General features: G+C 43.9%; 1 protein-coding gene across 3 annotated transcripts in view; it reads left to right on the top strand.

Annotated features, from left to right (window-relative positions):
• The window catches only part of LOC121954556 (C-terminal-binding protein 2-like), an 80,711-nt gene that overhangs the window by 38,467 nt on the left and 23,600 nt on the right, over positions 1 to 18,644 (top strand). The window contains exon 1 of one of the 3 annotated variants that reach the window (XM_088086277.1): positions 538 to 3,339. The exons of 1 other annotated variant lie outside the window; for it this stretch is intronic. In XM_088086277.1, coding sequence (XP_087942403.1) covers positions 1,035 to 3,339 — 2,305 coding nt within the window. In that variant the 5' untranslated portion in view covers positions 538 to 1,034. Of the gene's footprint in view, positions 1 to 537; positions 3,340 to 18,644 lie in introns of those variants that run through there. One more of the 3 variants, XM_042502136.2, reaches the window with a different exon arrangement.

Below are 18,644 nucleotides of genomic sequence, written 5' to 3'. Positions count from 1 at the left end.
TCCAAACAGCAGGTCTGAGTGATCTCATATCGAGCAGAGCGGGGCAGTGACAGTGAGTACCACTAAGGCATCAAGGACATTTCAGAGTTGGGCAGCAGTTGCGTGGTGGCTCTGCTGCAAGCATGGGGCCTGGAGGATTAGTGTCCAATCAGAGTGGATTTGATGTTTACTGACAGCACATGGGACTTAGCTGAGGGAACTGTATTTCATTTGTATTCAATGAAGCCGCGCACCCTGCCGGGCCTCCCCTCCCCGTGCCGGCAAACTAAAACCTGTCGACTACATCATCAACACCTTCAGGTAGGTGACTCTTCAGGAGAGGGTGAGAGGGTTTGGGGGTGGACTCTAAATCATATCATCATCATCATCATCATCGACATCACCAGATATGCTCGTATCTGGCTCACTTGACGTCACAGTGGGAAGTGGAATTAAACAGGCTTTATTTAGATGTAATCCCTCATAGCAATCGGCAGAGCGAGTAAAATGTCCCAGAGACGAGAGAGATAAACCCTATTGGATTAGTACAAGCCCCTGCCCATCCCAACCTATAACCCAACCTATCCTCCTTTCGTTTTTTGTCTTTTTTTAAAATTTTTATCGGCGTGTGGTGACCATCTCAAGCATGCACCCTGTGTCTTCCCTGGAGTAGCTGTGCTACCTCTGCAGTGTAGTGTGTTTGTGTGGTTTGGTGTGATATGTTTGTGTGTGGTGTCCTCTTTCCTCGCGCGCAACAAGCCAGCATGACCAGAGATTAATTATTCAAGGACTGCCAGCCAAAAGGGGGAGTCACCTGATAGTACGGACTTACAATACTACAACCTGATATCAGGTGAAACGGTAGATCCTGCTTCATCTTCTTTTCTTCTTGTTTTTCTTCTCCTTCTATACATTTCATTTTTTGGGTGCTACAGTACTTGAGGACTTGAAGGGAAACTATCACAAACACAGCTACAAGGAGGGATTTTTTTCTGTTTTGTGTGTTTGTTTTTCTCTCCGTTAAAGCTATCTCTGCTTTTTACTTTTTTTTGCCAATGCTTGTCCCTAACAAACAGTTGAGTCTTGGTCGCTCCCACAGTTGGGACACATTAGGGGGGAATGAGGGTCAGTGGGACAGGGCTGAGAGTGTCTACGAGCAGCAGGCAAGAGTAGCCGGCCGGCGGAGCTCTCTGTCATACGCAGAGGGAGGAGGCTGGTACGAGCCTCCACCAGGAGTGCGTCCCCCTGACCTGGATTTGAAACGCGAGTCATATTCCTACCAAGACTCTCCGTACGGACAGGTTTACTTAGACCGACAGGACCCACGGGGGCTTAGGAAGGGCTCTGTGCCTGATCTAAACCATTACGAACGAGCATCCATGGCTCACCGAGGATCCATTCCGCATCAGGATTACTATTCCCACGACCCGGCCATGACTCCTCGCCCGCCAGAAGGCTTTTACCGGCCAGAACACCAGCCTCCGCCGCACCACCCTCATCCACTTAGTAGGTCAGGCTCTCATTTTGGGATAGCACCTGGGGCTCGTGGTGTGTGGGATCAAGGTCAGGGAGGGAGAGCAGGACCACAAGCCCCTTCATCGCCTCTACCTCCTCCTCCTCCTCCTCCAACTGCTCATGAGTTGAATCGGGCTTATAGGGAACCTGGTGCTGTAACCGCTGCCAAAATGACGCCAGATGGCCAACAGCGCATACCCTCTCGGGAGCCATCTCCTGCTCACTATGGTATGGAGCATGCATCTCCCCGGTACGCCAGTGAGCCTCCACCTATGACCGGTCAGTCGGTCTACAGTGATATTAATAGTCGCCCACTGGATGGGCAACAAGCTGCTACCTGTCTGGTAATTGATCCTGCCAGTCAGGGTATGATCATGAGGCAAGAGACCGCCTCACCCTACACCATCCAACAGCAGCAGCAACTACAACAGCAACAACAAATACAGCAGCAACAATTGCAACAGCAGCAACTGCAACAGCAACAAATACAACAGCAGCAACTTCAACAACAACAAATACAACAGCAGCAGCTACAGCAACAACAAATACAGCAGCAACAACTTCAGCAGCAGCAATTACAACAGCAACAACTTCAACACCAGCAGTTACAGCAACAGCAACTTCAGCAAGAACAGTTGCAGCTGCAACAGCAACAGCCTCTGCCACCTCCGCCTACTATGCCCATCTCTGACCCTAACCTCTCTATGACGGCTCCACTTCCCGCTACACCTGCCCCAGTACAGACTGCCGCAGTTGCTCCTGCTGCACCTGCCCTTGTGCAGGCTGCCCCAACTCCAGTCCCTCCTCCTGCAACCACTCCACTTCCTGCTCCTCCTCCCCCCACTGCCCCACAGACGCCTTTACCTGTGGACCCCAAGAAGACAGTTGATCCTGAGTTCCTTGCCCTGCTGCGAAATGAGGGCCTTTCAGAGAGCACCATCTCCTCACTTACCCATCAAGGATTCGACTCCACCAGCATGCTGGCTGTCATGGAGGAGAATGACGTCCGCACCGTTGCCCCCAACCTTGGCCAGGCTCGTGTACTGTCTCGCTTGGTCCACAACTGCAAGCGGCCCATTGAGACTACACCAGCGCCCTCCCAACCTCAGACGCCCATGCGTGGCCGCTCAAATAGCTTTAGCCATCGCTCAGACATCTACCACCAACAGCAGCACCACCATCCAACACACCCTCCACAGGCTTTGACCGTTGAATCCCAAATTATACACCCACAGACTCCTGGGGCTATGCAGACCATCTCCCCAAGAATGGGAGAAGTTATGGGTAGGAGGCCCAGCAGTGCCCCTTCTCAGCACCTCCTGGAAGCCTCTGGAGGCTACCCAGGGCAACCACCTCGCTCCCCGGGGCCATACGCTGGAGCACTTATGCCTGTTCAGTCAAGACCCATGTCAGCCTACTCCTCTGGGGTGGCGATGTCAGGGATGCCCATGCATGGTATGCAGATAATGCCACAGCAAATGACGGGGTCAATGCCTGCCATACCAGGGTCTATGCATTCCATGCCAGGTATGCCACAGCAGATGCCTGTGTCTATGCCAGCTTTACCACAGCCACCACAACAGGTACCAAAAGCATACTCTACCAATTACACAGTGCCCATGGAGCTGATGAAGAGGGACAGGAACTTACTGCCATTGTCACCTATGCACAGCCCTCACCCTAGTCCTCAGCTGATGCGTAAGGGTGGCGGACCAGTACCAGACAATGCTCTTGTCCCCGTTGGAGCACCAGGTCAAAGCCAAAGTGCCCTGGCTGCTAACCAGAAGCTAAGTCGGCGCACAGGTCCACCCGTCATCGTGTCCACTATGGCTTCTCCGGATACAAGTAAATCTTTCTTTTTCTCCTATCATCCTCCTCATCTGCTGTTTGTCTGATTTCTTGATACATTTGGTGTTGCTTCCTCTTGGCTGTTTCACATGCTTTTTAATAGATATGAAAATTGATTTGTGCTAGAGCTCTTCATTTTTTGCATGCTTTATGTAAGAAAACATTTCCCACTCCACAAAGCAGTGCTGCTGAATTGTTAAGAGTCATGTCATGCTTTAACAGTTTGGTTGGCATTTCTAAGAGCCATTCAGTATGTTCAAAGCCGCTACTTGAGTATTAGATTCAAGATGGGGTAGCTCTCACTTGTTCATCAGCGGTAGATTGTTAAATAGCAAAATAAAATGACAAAAATCAACCCAAAAACCCAACTGGCTATATACCCAGCCAGTAGCAGATAGCCCAACCCTAATGAGGTTGCAGTCTTTTCTTGGAAAAAAGAAGGCACAAGAAGTGCATTTTCATCCTTCATTGTGATGAATCATTGATGTGTGCATACCATCTCTATGAAAAAATAAGAGTTGTTTTGTATTCTAGTTTGAGAAACCATCATTCAGCTGAGCGGTATGTGAGATGTATTTAGTTGAATGTGGTTGCTGGAGTGTGATGCACGATGCTTGACCTCAAGAAAGTCCAAACACAATGAGAATGTTAATAGAGCACTTTTTGAAATCATTTTATCTTTGTGGTAAGTGCTGTCATTTGTTTGCTGTCCTGTGTTTGTTCTCATTACATCAACAATAGATAAATGGTGTGTCTTTTCTTCTTATCTGGTCCAGTGGAGCGAAATCTAAATTGCTTGCTGTCTATCTCTTTTCCAAAACTGTTGTCAGGATTATGATTAATACTGCAAAAAGGATAACTTTTGCTTAGACATTCTGGCAATCCATCCCCTGTCCTACTTTCGGTTTCTGCGTTTGCCATGATCCTAAAATGATACTTGCATCCTGCTTTCTTGTCTGCTTATCTCTGAGAGCCAGATTTGTCAGACTTTCACATACTTTGTGTGAAGTCTTTTTATTATTTCAGTAATCTCATGCAGTTCTTTTGTCAGAATGACATATCGCCCCATTAAATACAACACAAAATGGCATTGATGAGGCTCAATATGGAGGATTTGGGAGGAACAGCTGTCAGCACCCTATCTGATACCTTTTAAATTTTAACAAGTGTGCACTGTCATCATGTTACAGTCTGTCAGTCGCTGCATTCATGTGTGAACAGTTCACATTAAGATTTCTCTGACCAGAAAATTCAGATATTGTGTGCAGCAGTGTTAACAGTCTCCTGGCGTGCATGTGTGTTAGCTTGCAAAGATATTTTTCCCCATTTAGCTGTTATTAGCTGCATGTAATGCCCTTTGTAAGTAATTGGAGCAAAAGCAAAAGACCACTTTTTAAAATCATATTATCCGCCTCAACTATAGTATTCATAAAGTTGCTTAATAGTGTTTGCAGCATTATGTAGGTCTTTAGCTTGTAACTGCGGCTGTTTTTGATGAAGTCCTTTCTGCTCTGCCACGCACCATCTCTCCACTGCCCCCAAGCCCCTGTTGTTGTAAACATGGATGTCTTATTGCATTATGATAATAGGGGTATATCAGAGTACAGCCACTCGGGCTGCACTGCCTTCCTTCAGTCCTGCTGCTGTCAAGGTGTACCGCTGACCTGCAGGAAATAGCAATTAGCTCCGTCTAGTTCTTTTTGAACAGATTTGCTCAGAGCGACCAGACTATACAATCGAACTGGTGAGCTGAATGCAGAGTTTCATTTTATGGCTGATTTCTTTTCAGCAGAATTTATTGAATTTGGATTTGTGTCCCAAATTCATTTTTCGATTCCAGTTTAAAATGAAAGACATTCAGTCAGTGCATCCTCATTGTGTAATCACCTGAATACTATGTCAGATTAAATCTTTTAAATTCAGTTTAATAAATGCTGCTGTATTAAATTATCTCCTTTCCACACACATTGCCTGATTAAAGTATATTTCATACATTTTGGGCAATAAGGGCTGATTTCTCCATCAAAACTCGTTCACCAGAGGCTGACTAGCGGCATCAGTGGACAGATAAAATCGAATTACAGTGCTGATGGCCGATGTGTGACTGTGTCATTTTCTCTGTGCAGGTTGTAATGAGAAGAGAAGGGGGGGGTAATCCTTCAGATCCTCCATTTCCACTGCTGCACTAATCCACAGATATTCTCATTTTGTTCAGACCAGCCTCCTGGCTTTCTGTGGGTCTCTGTGAATGACTGCACATAGCCAGTAGGTTGAAATGGACTTTAACAGGGGCCAAAGCAGACGGGTAACAAATGATCTAAGTGAGGCAGTTTTGTTGTCGTCTCTCTGATTTTTAGTCCCAAGACAGCAGATATTAAAAGATTCCCAGTGCTTGGCTGTCAAAACAGTCTGCTGCTCTTTGCACAGACGGACACATGCCTCGGAAAGTCTGCCACATACATCACATTGTTAGTACACACACACACATACACACATACACACACACACACACACACACACACACACAGACACATACACACAGTCAGCAGTGGTACCTCATTTGCATGTGGCTGACATTTGTTGCTTTGGTAATTTCATCTGTTAATGGACACTGCCGCAAAGCTGCTCTGAAAGCATATTCCTAAATTGTATGTTGCTAGGCAACGCAGGTTTTGGTGGTAATAGTAAGCAGATTTGCTTTTGGTTAAAGGGTCGGCCCATTGTCAGAAAACACTCAAAATTTACATTTTTTTTTTTTTTTAACAAAACGGCTGGCTGAGCTAATGCATCTGGAAGAAAGTATTAAACATCATTCATTCATTTCTTTTCATACGGGGTTTATAAAAATTAGGAGGCTTTCCTTGCCTAATTTCAAAAGAAGACGGTATATGCATGGTACAATATTGATATTTTGGTTAATTGTAATGTAATAGCAGCAAAAGCACATAATACATTTCTTAAAATCCAATTAGTTATGAGCTTACTGATATTCTGACGACCTCAGACAATACATTTGTTGCAGCAATGAGTTTCACCCACAACCAGAAAAATCTCTCTCTGAACTAAAAGCCCTTGTGCAAATACAGATGGCATGCCTCCTCCCACCTCAGTATATGCTTTGTGGAATACCCTTGAGCAAGACCCCGCCTTTATATGACTAACTAGGCCTCCACAATCCCCACACCAGCATAATCACTGCATATGATACTGTGGGGCTTCCACTCTTTCACCTCCACCCTGCAGTGTGTGTTGGCTTCCTTCCGTGGACTCGGGCCAGGCAACCTGATGCCAGCTCAGGTCAGTTCTTCTCTGCGTGACACACTAGCCGCAATTTTTCCTCCTTGCTCTGGCCTAGCGTGATGGTGGGGGATGGTTGTAGCATATTTGTTCTGGAGATGCCAGATTATGTATTAATGGGGTCCAGGTCAAAGCTTCGGGCAGTTGTAACACTGAGTGAGGGATTTAGGAGGAGAGAGAGAGGGAGGGAGACAAGGTTACTGATGGATGATTATTGCGGTTTGTAGGGTGGGGGAGGGGAATCCGGGCATTGACAGCTGTCAGTCAACCTTGGACTCTTCATGGGGACGGGGCGAGCGGCCAATGTTGCATTGCAGGGTCAAATTTTGGTCTGAGGCTACATCCACACTAATATGCTTTTGTTTCAAAAGATGTAACTATTGCTACATTTATGTTAAGCATCCACAATATTCATTTTGGCACGAGATTTATTTATTTTTTACAACTGATAGGAATTAAATAACAAAATCCTGGTTTTTATCTCCCATTTCTTTGTTCATCCGTTCATCCCCTCCCTTTTGATTTTGTAGTAAGAACTAAGTCAAGCCCCCGGGAAGTGTGCCATGCTTTAAAGCCAATATGACATAGTTGTCAGAGTGTGAACTTATAACTTCCAGGTCCGTCATGTGATGCCATGTGGCCTAAAGAGACTTTTTCCCATAGACAGTGGTGAAAGAGATGTCTGTAAATCAGTGGATTCATTTTTTTGAGTGTTATAACTCAGAGAAATCACTAGTTTCTCTATCAAAATTTGAGCCGTTTGGTTTTACTTGTATAACATTTGACAAGTCTAGAAGAGAGGCACATTGGTCTTATTTTTTGTCACCTTTGTAGTATTATCTGTAACTAAGCAACCAACCCACAGAGTGGACACCCTGATTCCTGTTTACACCATATATACATGCTCAGTGTATGGTAATGGTCATGTGAAATGCATTTACAGGCGTGTATGGGGGGAAATATATTTTAAAATGGTGGTAAAGCACTTGTGTGCACAGAGATTCTTTTTGATCTGAAATGTCATTATAAATGAAGATGTACTAGTATGGATATGGTCTTAATCTGCGCTGACAGTAAAAGGCTTGTCAACTAGTGATACTTATTTTTTCTTTTTCTTACCTGAGAGGTGCCACAAGGTTGAGTGATGCAGCCATTAGATTAAAAGTTGGTGTTTCAGAGCAACAAGAGATAGACATTACCATCATTTTGCCTTTGAACATGAAAAGACTCGGCTGATCAATCTGCAAAAATTAGAAGTTAGTGAAAGTGCTGCAGACAATGATAAGTGCCTGGTAGTTGAAGTACTTTAAGGCTACGGTGGATATAAGTCTTTTGGTTGAATAATTTGTACAAGAGATGAGCAACTGTGTCAGAACATGTGCGGCCGTTTGTTTAAAAAAATCAATGGTGCAAGGTTGAGTACATGGAAATGTAGAGATAGAATGAGTTCTTGAAAGCTGATAATGCACTAGCAGTATTTAACCAGCTCATTCTGGGATTCTGAGTCAATTTTGGATGAACTGTGCAAGGATTGTGCAGGATTTTGCTAACAGCTATGATGAAAAAGCATTTTTTTTTATTTCCTGTGGCTCTGATCACTGCTTCTGACAAGCTCCCACTCTATAGCAATGGTGACAGAGGCTCATTGGCATGGTAGTATTCAGAGCCAAACCAAATTGGCGGTAAAAGCAAGAAGTGAAATCATTAAAGCTGTTGTTGAATAATCCGGCTGTGTTTCTGTGTTGAGGAACATTGAGGGTATCATCACCAGAAAACTTCCAAAACCAGCCTAACCTCCCACATCACAAGCTCATCGCAAGCCTGTGTAGGATGATGTGTGCGCTGTTTGTGTGTGTACGCATGTGCAAGCTGCTGTTGGCAGGTGTGGCGTCTGTTGTAGCACAGTGCAGAGTTCCTCTCCCCACCAGATGTTCCACTTAATATCAGGCAGTGATTTCCTTTTTCCCTCCATGAGTGAGTATAGTCTCTGGTCTGCTCTGTCAGGATTAGATCTATACTAGCTCTCATTCTCTCTTCTGCTTTTCTTTGAATAAAATGATCTCAGTTTCTTTTTGACTTCCCCACCCCTTTTTGTAAATTAATCTTTGTAGGAAATGACACCCTCCTCACAAGAGAGTAGACAGTGGGGGGAATGAAGTTTGAGGTAATGGAAGAAATATGCTTCTAAACAAATGTCATACCTAACTCAGCACATTCATTCGTGACTGTGGTTGTGGGCTGCAGAGCCCGACTGCAGGAAAATGAGGGAAATGGGGATGATGGGAGGTGATTGAAGACAACCAATGACAGCAGAGCAGAGAAGATTGAGCATGAAAGACCAAAGCATGGAGTTAAACACAGAGAGGGCTGTTTGACATTAGATAGTGAAGGATTGACTGCGTTACAGAAATGAAAATACATAAATGGAAAATCTGTCATACCATGTTGGTGCATGTAAAGGAGGGCAGGATAGCAGGAGGACATCTTAAGTTTTTGTTTGGTCTGTTTTTATTGTGAGTAAAGAAACACTTTGTAAATCTGAACCATCAGTATCTTGGTCATTTATCTTATGTGCAGTTATTTGTGGGAGTGAGTGAGTTTATTTGTCTGTCTGCAGCTAATCTTGCAAACTATTGAACCAATCAGCCTAATATATATTGTGTGCACGTATGATTGTTACAGGACCCACTTTGGCCTTTGGTGTGGCTCTAAAACATTCATAGAAAAGTTTGGTCTCATTTTGAACTGTGGCCTCTGCAGATTAATTCCATACCCAACATGTTATGATCCATTTTTTAAAGCTGGAAAGGATACAAGATGCATGAATCAGTTGTCATTGCCTTTACCGTCATCTTAATGGTAAGGGAGCCGCGAGGGACATCTCCACTGGGTGCAGCTCTTGGCAGTCCGGTTGCGACCCGGTTTTGTATCGTCTGCTGTATAGTGTCATACTACACTGTAGCATTTCAGAAGTGCCGTGGTTTGGCAGCCCCTTTTTGTAGGCTTGCAGATTTCATTGATCCTTCCTCCAGTGCACATGTCAAAGTGTTCTTGGACAAGATACGGCTTTCTAACAAACAAAAAAACAAAAAACTGAGTAGCAGGTGGCAACTTGTACAACCTCAGCCCCCATGTATAAGTGTGTGTGAATGGGTGAAAATGAGTTATTTTAAGAGGCCCTTTGAGTGGTCGGAAGGCGAAAAAAGTCCCTGTTTGAGCAGTTTATTTTTTCTTTTCTGTATGTTTTAATCATACTTATTGTTCTTATTTCTTACTTTGTTCTGCTGTAGCCAAGAAAGTTTAATACTGTTCAAAGTCCAGATATGAATGACATGAATCAAAAACTTGTGGCTCTTTGATGTATTAAAAATGAAATGAAAAATGAAATAACTGATCATAATTTGTACTCATTTGTCAGAAGTCCAAAACAGTCCAAAAGCTGTGATGTAAAACATAGAAAATCAAAATGATAAAAAAAAATTACTTAAATGATCAATACTTATAAACGGTTATAGGTTTGGTCGATTAATTGAGGAATACTGCAGTTTCAGAACTAGGAGTCTAATATTTTAAAGTGTATCTCCCAGCTTGCTGTTCTTTGTTGCAAATCCTTTTCATTTCCCCTCGGTAAACAAAATAATTACCTCCAAGAATGAATAACACGTGTTGGTATTGTCAGTTTCTGTTTGTCTTCTACTTGCGTGTACAGAATACAGATAATATTCTGTACACATTTCATGAAAAGAAACTGGACCTTGAGAGACAAAGTCTGACCATGGGGGCGAAAAGCTCTTTCTGGCCAGTTTGCTGCATCCTTTCAGGGAGACTTGAAGTGATTAACTGCAGGTTGCAGGAGCAAAGCGGAGGAAAGACAGACACAAGAGGTCACATGCTCAAACATTTGTTGGTCAAAAAAAGAGGAGGAAGAAAAAAGGGATAAAATGAGCTTAAAACCCCTGACTATAAGGTGCTTTTCACTGGGCTTACGTGTCTCCTCACTTCTCTTACTCATGTCTCCTGTCGTCTTTGCACCAGAGTGAGGAGGAAATGAGAGAGATGCGAGGAAGAGACGTTAAGGATACACCTGTGTTTCCTTGGTCTGCTGTTCCGACTTACCTCTGCGAACCAATAGACATGTAGCATGAAATGACGCACTGATCAGTGCCACACTGCTAAACGCTAATAGATGCTTCTTCAAGCCCTCATTGCAAAATTGGCGTGCTGGGTTGGCCTCTTTTCTCTAGCCACAGCATTCTCCTCCTTATTTTTTTTAAACTTTTTTCAAAATACATAAATGTCACTATAACAAGGGCTTGAATTATGTTTGTTTTCATTTTTCTCTTACCACTACAGCGGTGTAGATGGATGATGTACTCTGGTGTTGTTTGGTTCTTGCGTCATAAGGTCAACGGATGTAGGTCGTTCCTGCAATTCAGTAGGCGTTGTCATCACGCAGTCTGCATGCATCAAATCTGATATCTTTCTCAAGTTTATGAGATCCAGATTACAGTAAAGTTTACACTAAACAAAAAAAAAATCTCACAGTCAATAGGAGTTTTAAGATAGCATAATGAAAAGGCATCCCTCTTTTCCTCAGTAAAAGTCCCCTCTGTCTTCTCTCCTCTTCTCTCCTCCTTTCCTTTCTGCTCTTTTCCTGTGCTCTTTCCTCTCTTTTCCTTAATTTCATTTTCTCTCTTCTTCTTTCCACTCCACTCTTTCTCTTTCTGTCATTTCATTTCCTCTTCCCTCCTTTCTTATGTTTCCTTTCCTTTCCTTTCCTTTCCTTTCCTTTCCTCCTCTCCTCTCCTCTCCTCTCCTTTCAGTGCCAACCGGGGAGTCACCCTGAATTATTCATTTTGAGAAAATGAAATCTTCACGGGTGTTAAACCAGAGTGAAGAAGAGACAGAGCTGACCATGTTCTCTGTATGCAGAGAGAGTGTGTGTGTGTGTGTGTGTGTGTGTGTGTGTGTGTGTGTGTGTGTGTGTGTGTGTGTGTGACCAGGCGTTGCAGAACTTGACACTTTGCTTGGCTGTGTTTTAACAAAAAGCGAGGGGGAGATATGTTTAGAGGTGCAGATGAATCTCATTTGCACCCGAGGAAAATATTATACATTTCTCAGTAGGCATGTCAGTCGTGTTCAGGATCACATGGGGCTGTAAATGGGATTGTGTTTCACAGTGTTTTTGGTCTCACACAGGGAGGAGGTTTTTTTTTTGTGTGTGTGTGTGTGTGTGTGTGTGTGTGTGTGTGTGTGTGAGCAGCCACCCCATATCTTTTATATTTTATCTGAAATCTGTATAATGTTTTTTTAGATATTTGGCCAAAACACACATTTGTGAGGCATCATTTTTCATGGATGCCTGTTCACACTCTATTTGACTAAGCTTGCAGCATACATGAGGGGTGTAATAAGCAACGCCTTCCCCCATTCATCCCCCCATCTTCTCTTTCTCTCTCTCTCTATCCCTTACACACACACACACACATGCACACACACACACACACACACACACACTCCTACACATCCTCTTTTACATCTCTTTCTCTCTATATAATCAGGCCAGTTGGCTCAAGTCACAGATAAAAGAAAAAGATGGAGGAGCAGAGTGATGGTGTTGGAGAGGTGGAGCGATGCACAGACGGGGTATGAATGGGAGAACAAGAATTTATGTGCTGAGATCGCCTCACTGCAAAAAAAAAAAAAAATCAGAAAACAAAAAAAACCCTCAACATCTGTTGTCCACCTGCAGCTGTGCCATCTCTCTTTCTCCTGTTTTTTTTTCTGTTGCTGCCCCCTTGTCCCCTCTCGCCCTCATCTGAGCTTCAATCATTTGGCAACGGCACCTCATGAGGATCACAAGAGGCAGATGGGATGGTGAATTTTGGAGGTCAAATTATACCATAGACCCCTCTCCCTCCACTGCTCTCTTTTCATGAATGAGGCTTTTTTTCTCCGTGGCTGGTTTGTGGGCTCAGGTTACGTGCTGTAACCAAACCTCCTCAATGGAGCCCTTTAAACTCACTACACCCCTGTGGAACTTACAGTAAATACACAAAGTACACTACAATACACACAATTCAGTAGATAAGTATTAGTGGTTGGTTTCGTTTTCTATTTGATCTCTCCTTTAGTGTTTCCTTACTGCCACTTTAAAAACTCAGTCATTTGAGGGCTGCAACTAACAATCATTTTCATTGTTGATACATCTGTCGATTAGCTTTTTTGATTAATCATGAACTCCTTTTACCCTGCCTGTTCAAGGCAGGAACATTGCGCCGTTATGCCGCCTCGCCGTTCTAAGGTATGTTTGCTGAAGGGAGATACAGAGTTGTCTCAACTGTAATCCACCACAGGAGGTAGTAACAGTGCTCAATCGTTGTTTGTAAAACAGAAAAAAAAAAATTGCATATTCATAGATTCTGTATTTTTCCATGAATGAACAGAAGCAGATGTAATGTAAGTGTGAGTATTTGTAATTAGTCATTCGAACATTTCTTGAGGAAAACCACATCAAATCATATTTGCAAGTATTTTGTCAATCTTAAAACGCGCTGAGAGGTAATCTTTAAACTTGAATAAAGAAAGAAAGGAATCAAATCTACCAAGAAAATACAACCTAGAGAACATGATTAAACCTTAATATCTTCTCTGCAGTATCTTCCAGTACGGCTGATAAGTTTCATGCACTAATGCCAATAATTTGGGTGTTTCAACTAACCATTTTCATAATTGGTTATTGTACTGATTACTTACTGATTAATTGTTTGGTCTATAAAATCAGAAAGAACCATATTATCCTCATCTTAGTTTTTTTTTTCTTTTGTCCAACCAACAGTCCTTTTTGTTTACTATGATGCAAAATGAGAAAAAGAAGCAAATCTTCACACTTGTGAAGCTTGAACAATCAAAATGTTTAACATTGATTATCAAAATAGATGCACCACTGGACCGCACGGCATGTCAGATTTTCAGAATCTACAACAGCAGTGTTGCGTCTACGTATGATGACCTGGAAGCCCTTCTTAACCTCCATTACCAAGATCCTTTTTAAGGCGTCTGTCGTAGACGAAATGCTTGGTTGCCCTCTTAGACTAGCATAGTAGTAAACATGCTAATCTGTCACTCCTGAGCTTCGGTTTAAATCTCAGGATCAATTAGACTCTGTGAAGGATTTTCCAAAGTGTTACAATGAGTTCCCATGTTCGAATCAACTGTGCCTGAGCTGCAAGTAAACGCACTATCACCTCTGAGAAACACACTTTGTGCTTGATCCCCAAAGAGCTCTGTAGCAGGTGTGTGGAGACTTGTAGATATTTTTACACGTGGGAGTTCATTTTGCAACTGGGTGATTTTACATTAAAAATACTTTTTTACAGATGTTTATGCTATACTAAGACATTTGACAAATCTTTGCATGTCATTTCTCTACTGTGGTTTCACACACATGCGAGTGCTCGCCTCGGCTACATTCGTCCTTGTTTGAAACAGTCATCACCTGTGTCTCCAGATCTGCATGTACGTCGTGGCCCTTTGTGCGAGCATGACAAGTATTGATGCTGTGTTGAAGCCTTCAAAACAAGGCACTTAAACGGTTCGTTGAACGGAGAAACCAATCAACTTGTGTTAAAGAGCGAGGATAAAAACTGCAGACTGAGATCTTGAAGGAGAGTTTGTGAGCAAGAGGGACTGAGAAGAGGGGGGAAAGGGGCTGGCACTCTTAAAGGACTGTGAAGGCCAGATCACAAATAATAAAACAGAAAGGGAGGGAGGGAGGGAAGGAGGGAGGGGAGGGAAAAAAAGAGAGAAGGAAAATATGTTGAGCGAAGGGGAAGGTCGGAGAGAATGGAAGAGGGAGTCGTACGTGTGCCAGGAGCGCTGCACCTCTCGCTGTGACTGGTGCTCTTCAAGGATTTTTCCCTCTCTCTCTCTCTTTCGTCTCTTTTATAAACCTCCCTTTTTTCTTTTTCCCCGCATAGCTGTGGCACCGGCTTGTTTTCTCTGTCTTTTTTTTTTCGTCTTTTACCATTTTTCTCCCCCCACCCCTTCCTCTCTCTCTCTCTCTCTCTCTCTCTCTCTCTGTCTGTCTTTCTGTGACTCGCAACAAAAGGCTGACGGAGTGAGCCTGACGTCTGAATGAATAGCCCAAACCTGCCGTGAAGGGAGAGAAGAGGGAGACGGAGCAGGAAAGAGGAGGCTGAGGAGAAAAGATACAAGTGATCTGGCTGAAGAGGCGGAAAGAGGAGGACGCTCAGAAGTGCTGATCGCTGGCTGAAAACGAGTACAGATCCAATTTTTCTTCCCTCCCCCCTCTTCTTTGGAGATTAAAGGAGTTGACGGTGCCGCTTTAACCGCACAGGGGGTGACGATCGTAGTCCTCGCTCTCCCGTCCTCCCCCTCGCCCACTGCCCTCCTGTGCCACCTTCCTTTTTTTTCACTCCCCCCTCCTCGCACAAGAGTACCAGTCGTCTGAGAAAGAGAAATGGAGCTTCTAGGGGTGAGGTGACGAAGGAGGACAGATTTGGAAACAAGCAGTGGGAGAAGACAGAGAGAGGGAAGGAGGAAGGCTGGAGGAGGAGGTAGAGAAGAGAGGATAACCCCAGGGCATACTGTGTGAAAATAACCCCCCCAGCCCCACTTCTTTTTTTTTTTTTTTTCTTTTTTTTTTGGCCCGCTCCACTACATTTCCTCTGCCATGTGCAGCTCCTGATTTGAAGAATGTGGAGACAACATTTCCCAGGCAAGGAGCATGTTTCACATTGTGTTGTGCATATGTGTGTGTGTGCATGTAGGCATCAAGGGTAATAATAAAAAGCTGTGTTGTGTGTGAGTGTGCGTGTGTGTGTGTGTGAGTAATGGCGAGAGGTGGGAGGAGGAGGGAGTTGGATTGGGCTTTAAGGCTAATGAGCCTCTTATGTTTTTGCAATGAAGTGTGTCATGAAAACAGTGTGAGTGAGTGTGTGTGTGTGTGTGTGTGTGTGTGTGTGTGTGTGAGAGAGAGAGAGTGTTTTTTTGGTTTGAAACCACAGAACTCTGCACCGCAGCAAGAGGATGTGAGATTGGATGGGCTGTCATTTGAGGGGTCAAAGGTCACATAAGAATGGGCACATGAGTGGCTCTATGTGAGTGTTAACGGTTGTTTCAGTGTGTGAACGCTGTATGTCACAGGGTGTGTGTTCAGATGAATACTGTGGACCTAGAGTGTGCGTGGGGCTCGTTATTTTTTAGAATCTGTTGATTTGTCAGTGCTCATTTTGATGCTTAGAAACAAATGAAAATAATGTGAAAATAATCAGTAATACTCAGTTGAAAAAATGCATTAAAATATCATTTTGACCACAAAACACTAGTCTGATTGTAGCGGGACTCTCTGAGCTCATAATCATAATTAGCACCTGATTTACTCTTTCAGGTTCCTCAACGCTGTCAACATTGCAAAAATACCTTATTTACCGTAAACTAATGGCATCGGCACAAAAAATCCTGCCAATTCAATTTTCACAGGAAAATTTGTCGAATTTTTCAATTTGGCACATTGATCTGTGTTCCATTTCTCTTGATTTTGTGTCCACGGTTTGCAACTGTCTGTGCTTGTCAGTGTGGATGCAACAGAGCTTAAACTCCTTATCTCCCTTTCCTGCCAGTGTGTGTTTGTGTGTATGCATGTTCCCGAGCTGCACACACTCGCTTGTGTGCGAAGTAAAGCTCGAGCGCCCTGTCCGCTGTTCATCAGCACTGACAGCTGCTTTTGTCTCAGGACCGCGGGTTGTTTTCAGGCCGTGCTAGCGAGGCACAAAAGACAACATTTAAAGAGAAGATGGTGATGGATGGATGCTCTGCTCTCTAACTCTGTCTTTCATTAAATTCTGACACTACCTGTGATATCTATATGTCAGTTTTCATCCTCTACTCTCTCCTACACTTTTAAATACACTTTTGCCCTGCCTTTCTCTCTCATCCTTTTATCTCTCCCCTCACTCACCCCCTCTTGGCTGGGCGTTTGGGTGGTGATAAGTTTGGAGGAGGGCAGGCGGAGGGAGGACAAACAAGGTCTTTGTGTGTCCACATAGTGGAACAAGAAAAAGGCCGGGGTGGCGGCAGCGTAGCTGGGCGCTGATAGGGTCCGGTGGGGGCCTGGAGGAGGCAAGTCTGCCAAAAAAAAGATTACACCTCCCTTCTTTTTCTGCAGATGCCAGGGGATCGTAAACACATCAAGAAAGTAGACACTCCCAAGAATACAGGCGCCGTTTTCTTCTCATATGCGCCATTATTGAGTGCTGTTTTTCATGTTGTAAGTAGCGTGCAGGTGGACGTTCACAAACAGCACTAAGAGAACAGAAGTAGAAGGGAGTTTTGGCATAGAGAGCTGTGAATGCCCTTGAACATTTTATTCAACAAAATCTGTGACATCGTGGATAATCACTGATCATTAATGGCTATCATCTGTGGGTGTGTGTGAAGCTAAGTGCAGCCAAACTCTGTGTGTCAGTGTGTGCGCAGTACCACAGCGAGCGTGTTTGTGATGTCTCCCTGAAAAAAGCTGCAGAAAATGCAGACTGTGCCACGCTCTGTGTTTGGGTTGCCAGGTTGGGTGGCCTGTGGCACGTTTCCTTTTTGGGGGGCAAGATTTAATATGAAATCAAGCTTTTCCTGTCTCACATGCTGCCCTTGCCACAAAGAAAAACACCCACTGGGTTATCGCCACAGCCCCCTCCTTTTCTCCTTCTCGGACTATCCCATCACTGAGGCCCCCAGCTTGGGAGTTGCTAGGTAACCAGAACCAGCTGTTGGTCCTAAGCCCGTTGAGCCCATTTTGGCTCGGCATCAACTGCGGAGTAGTTTTCTCTGAAAGCTCGCTGTGAACTCAGCGACCGCCGCTGTGGCCCTGACATCATCATGCCATGGAAAATCTTCCTCACTTCCTTTTGTTTTTCCAGTTTTATTGTTCCATCGGTGTGGGGACCGGTGTGGGAGTGTCCACCACATGCATCACACCAGTTTGAGTCATTTAGGAGCATTTCATCACCTTTCACACACAGGAGGAGATGGGAAATAGAGCGAAAGAGAGGGCGAGAGGGGAATGAAAAGAATGGGCTGGTTGGCAGAAGGAAGTCACCTGTAATTTAGAGTCAGTAGAAAAAGACATCAGGATATAAATGAGAGTCTCTAAAGTGTGTCACTCCTGTGTGAGGCAAGGATACTAAACTGTCTCCGAAGGCTTTTAACAGAGATTCGAGATGGCAGAGTACACAGTGTAATTATTCATGAAATCACAACAGTGCAGGTAAGTTAATACGACTCTGCACTCCCCAATTGGACAGTTTACCTTTCAAAGTGTGGGACTTGCTCACAAACAAGCCACAAGCAAATCTGTGGGGAGCGCATTAACTTCCAAATGAAATCGTCTTTGTAAACCAGCTGAAGCGTGTTGGAAATCCATGAAACCACAAAACCAGAGTGCACGATCCGTCAGAAAATAGACCTTTAGAATTGAAGATATTATTAAATATCAAATACCATTTAAAGATTCCAAACCCAAAGGGAGAGACACAGGTTTGAGCTGGAGTTTATTTTCTTTCATTGATTGTTTGCGCTCTATTTAGGAAATGATCCTTCTCCCTCTGAAAACTCTGACTCACAGCGTCTGGCAGCGATGCTTTCAGAGCTGCTTTTCCAAGATCACCCCTTCCAAACGAGAGAATTAGACACCAGATCGTATTCACTAAGGAGAGACATATTTCTATGAGTTCTGCTTTTTTTTTCTCTCTACTATTTAAAAAAGATGACTTCTATTTCTGTTGTCAGAATCCAAAAAGGCTTTTTAGTTTGGAACATCTGTAATCCATTTGTGGTTTAAAGTACGCTCTTGCCAGCTCTGCCAAAAGTTTTCATACTTCCTGGAGAATCATCCAGTTTGTGATTAGCGTTGGCTAAAGGATGATATCAGTCTTAGTCCATTCAAGCTTCCCTGGAGGGATGTAACAACACATGACCTCCACTGGATA

Source organism: Plectropomus leopardus, chromosome 13 (genome assembly GCF_026936395.1).
Source record: "Plectropomus leopardus strain MGB_pleo_1.0 chromosome 13, ASM2693639v1, whole genome shotgun sequence".
Taxonomy (NCBI): domain Eukaryota; kingdom Metazoa; phylum Chordata; class Actinopteri; order Perciformes; family Serranidae; genus Plectropomus; species Plectropomus leopardus.
This window is presented reverse-complemented; position numbering and strand designations above follow the sequence as displayed.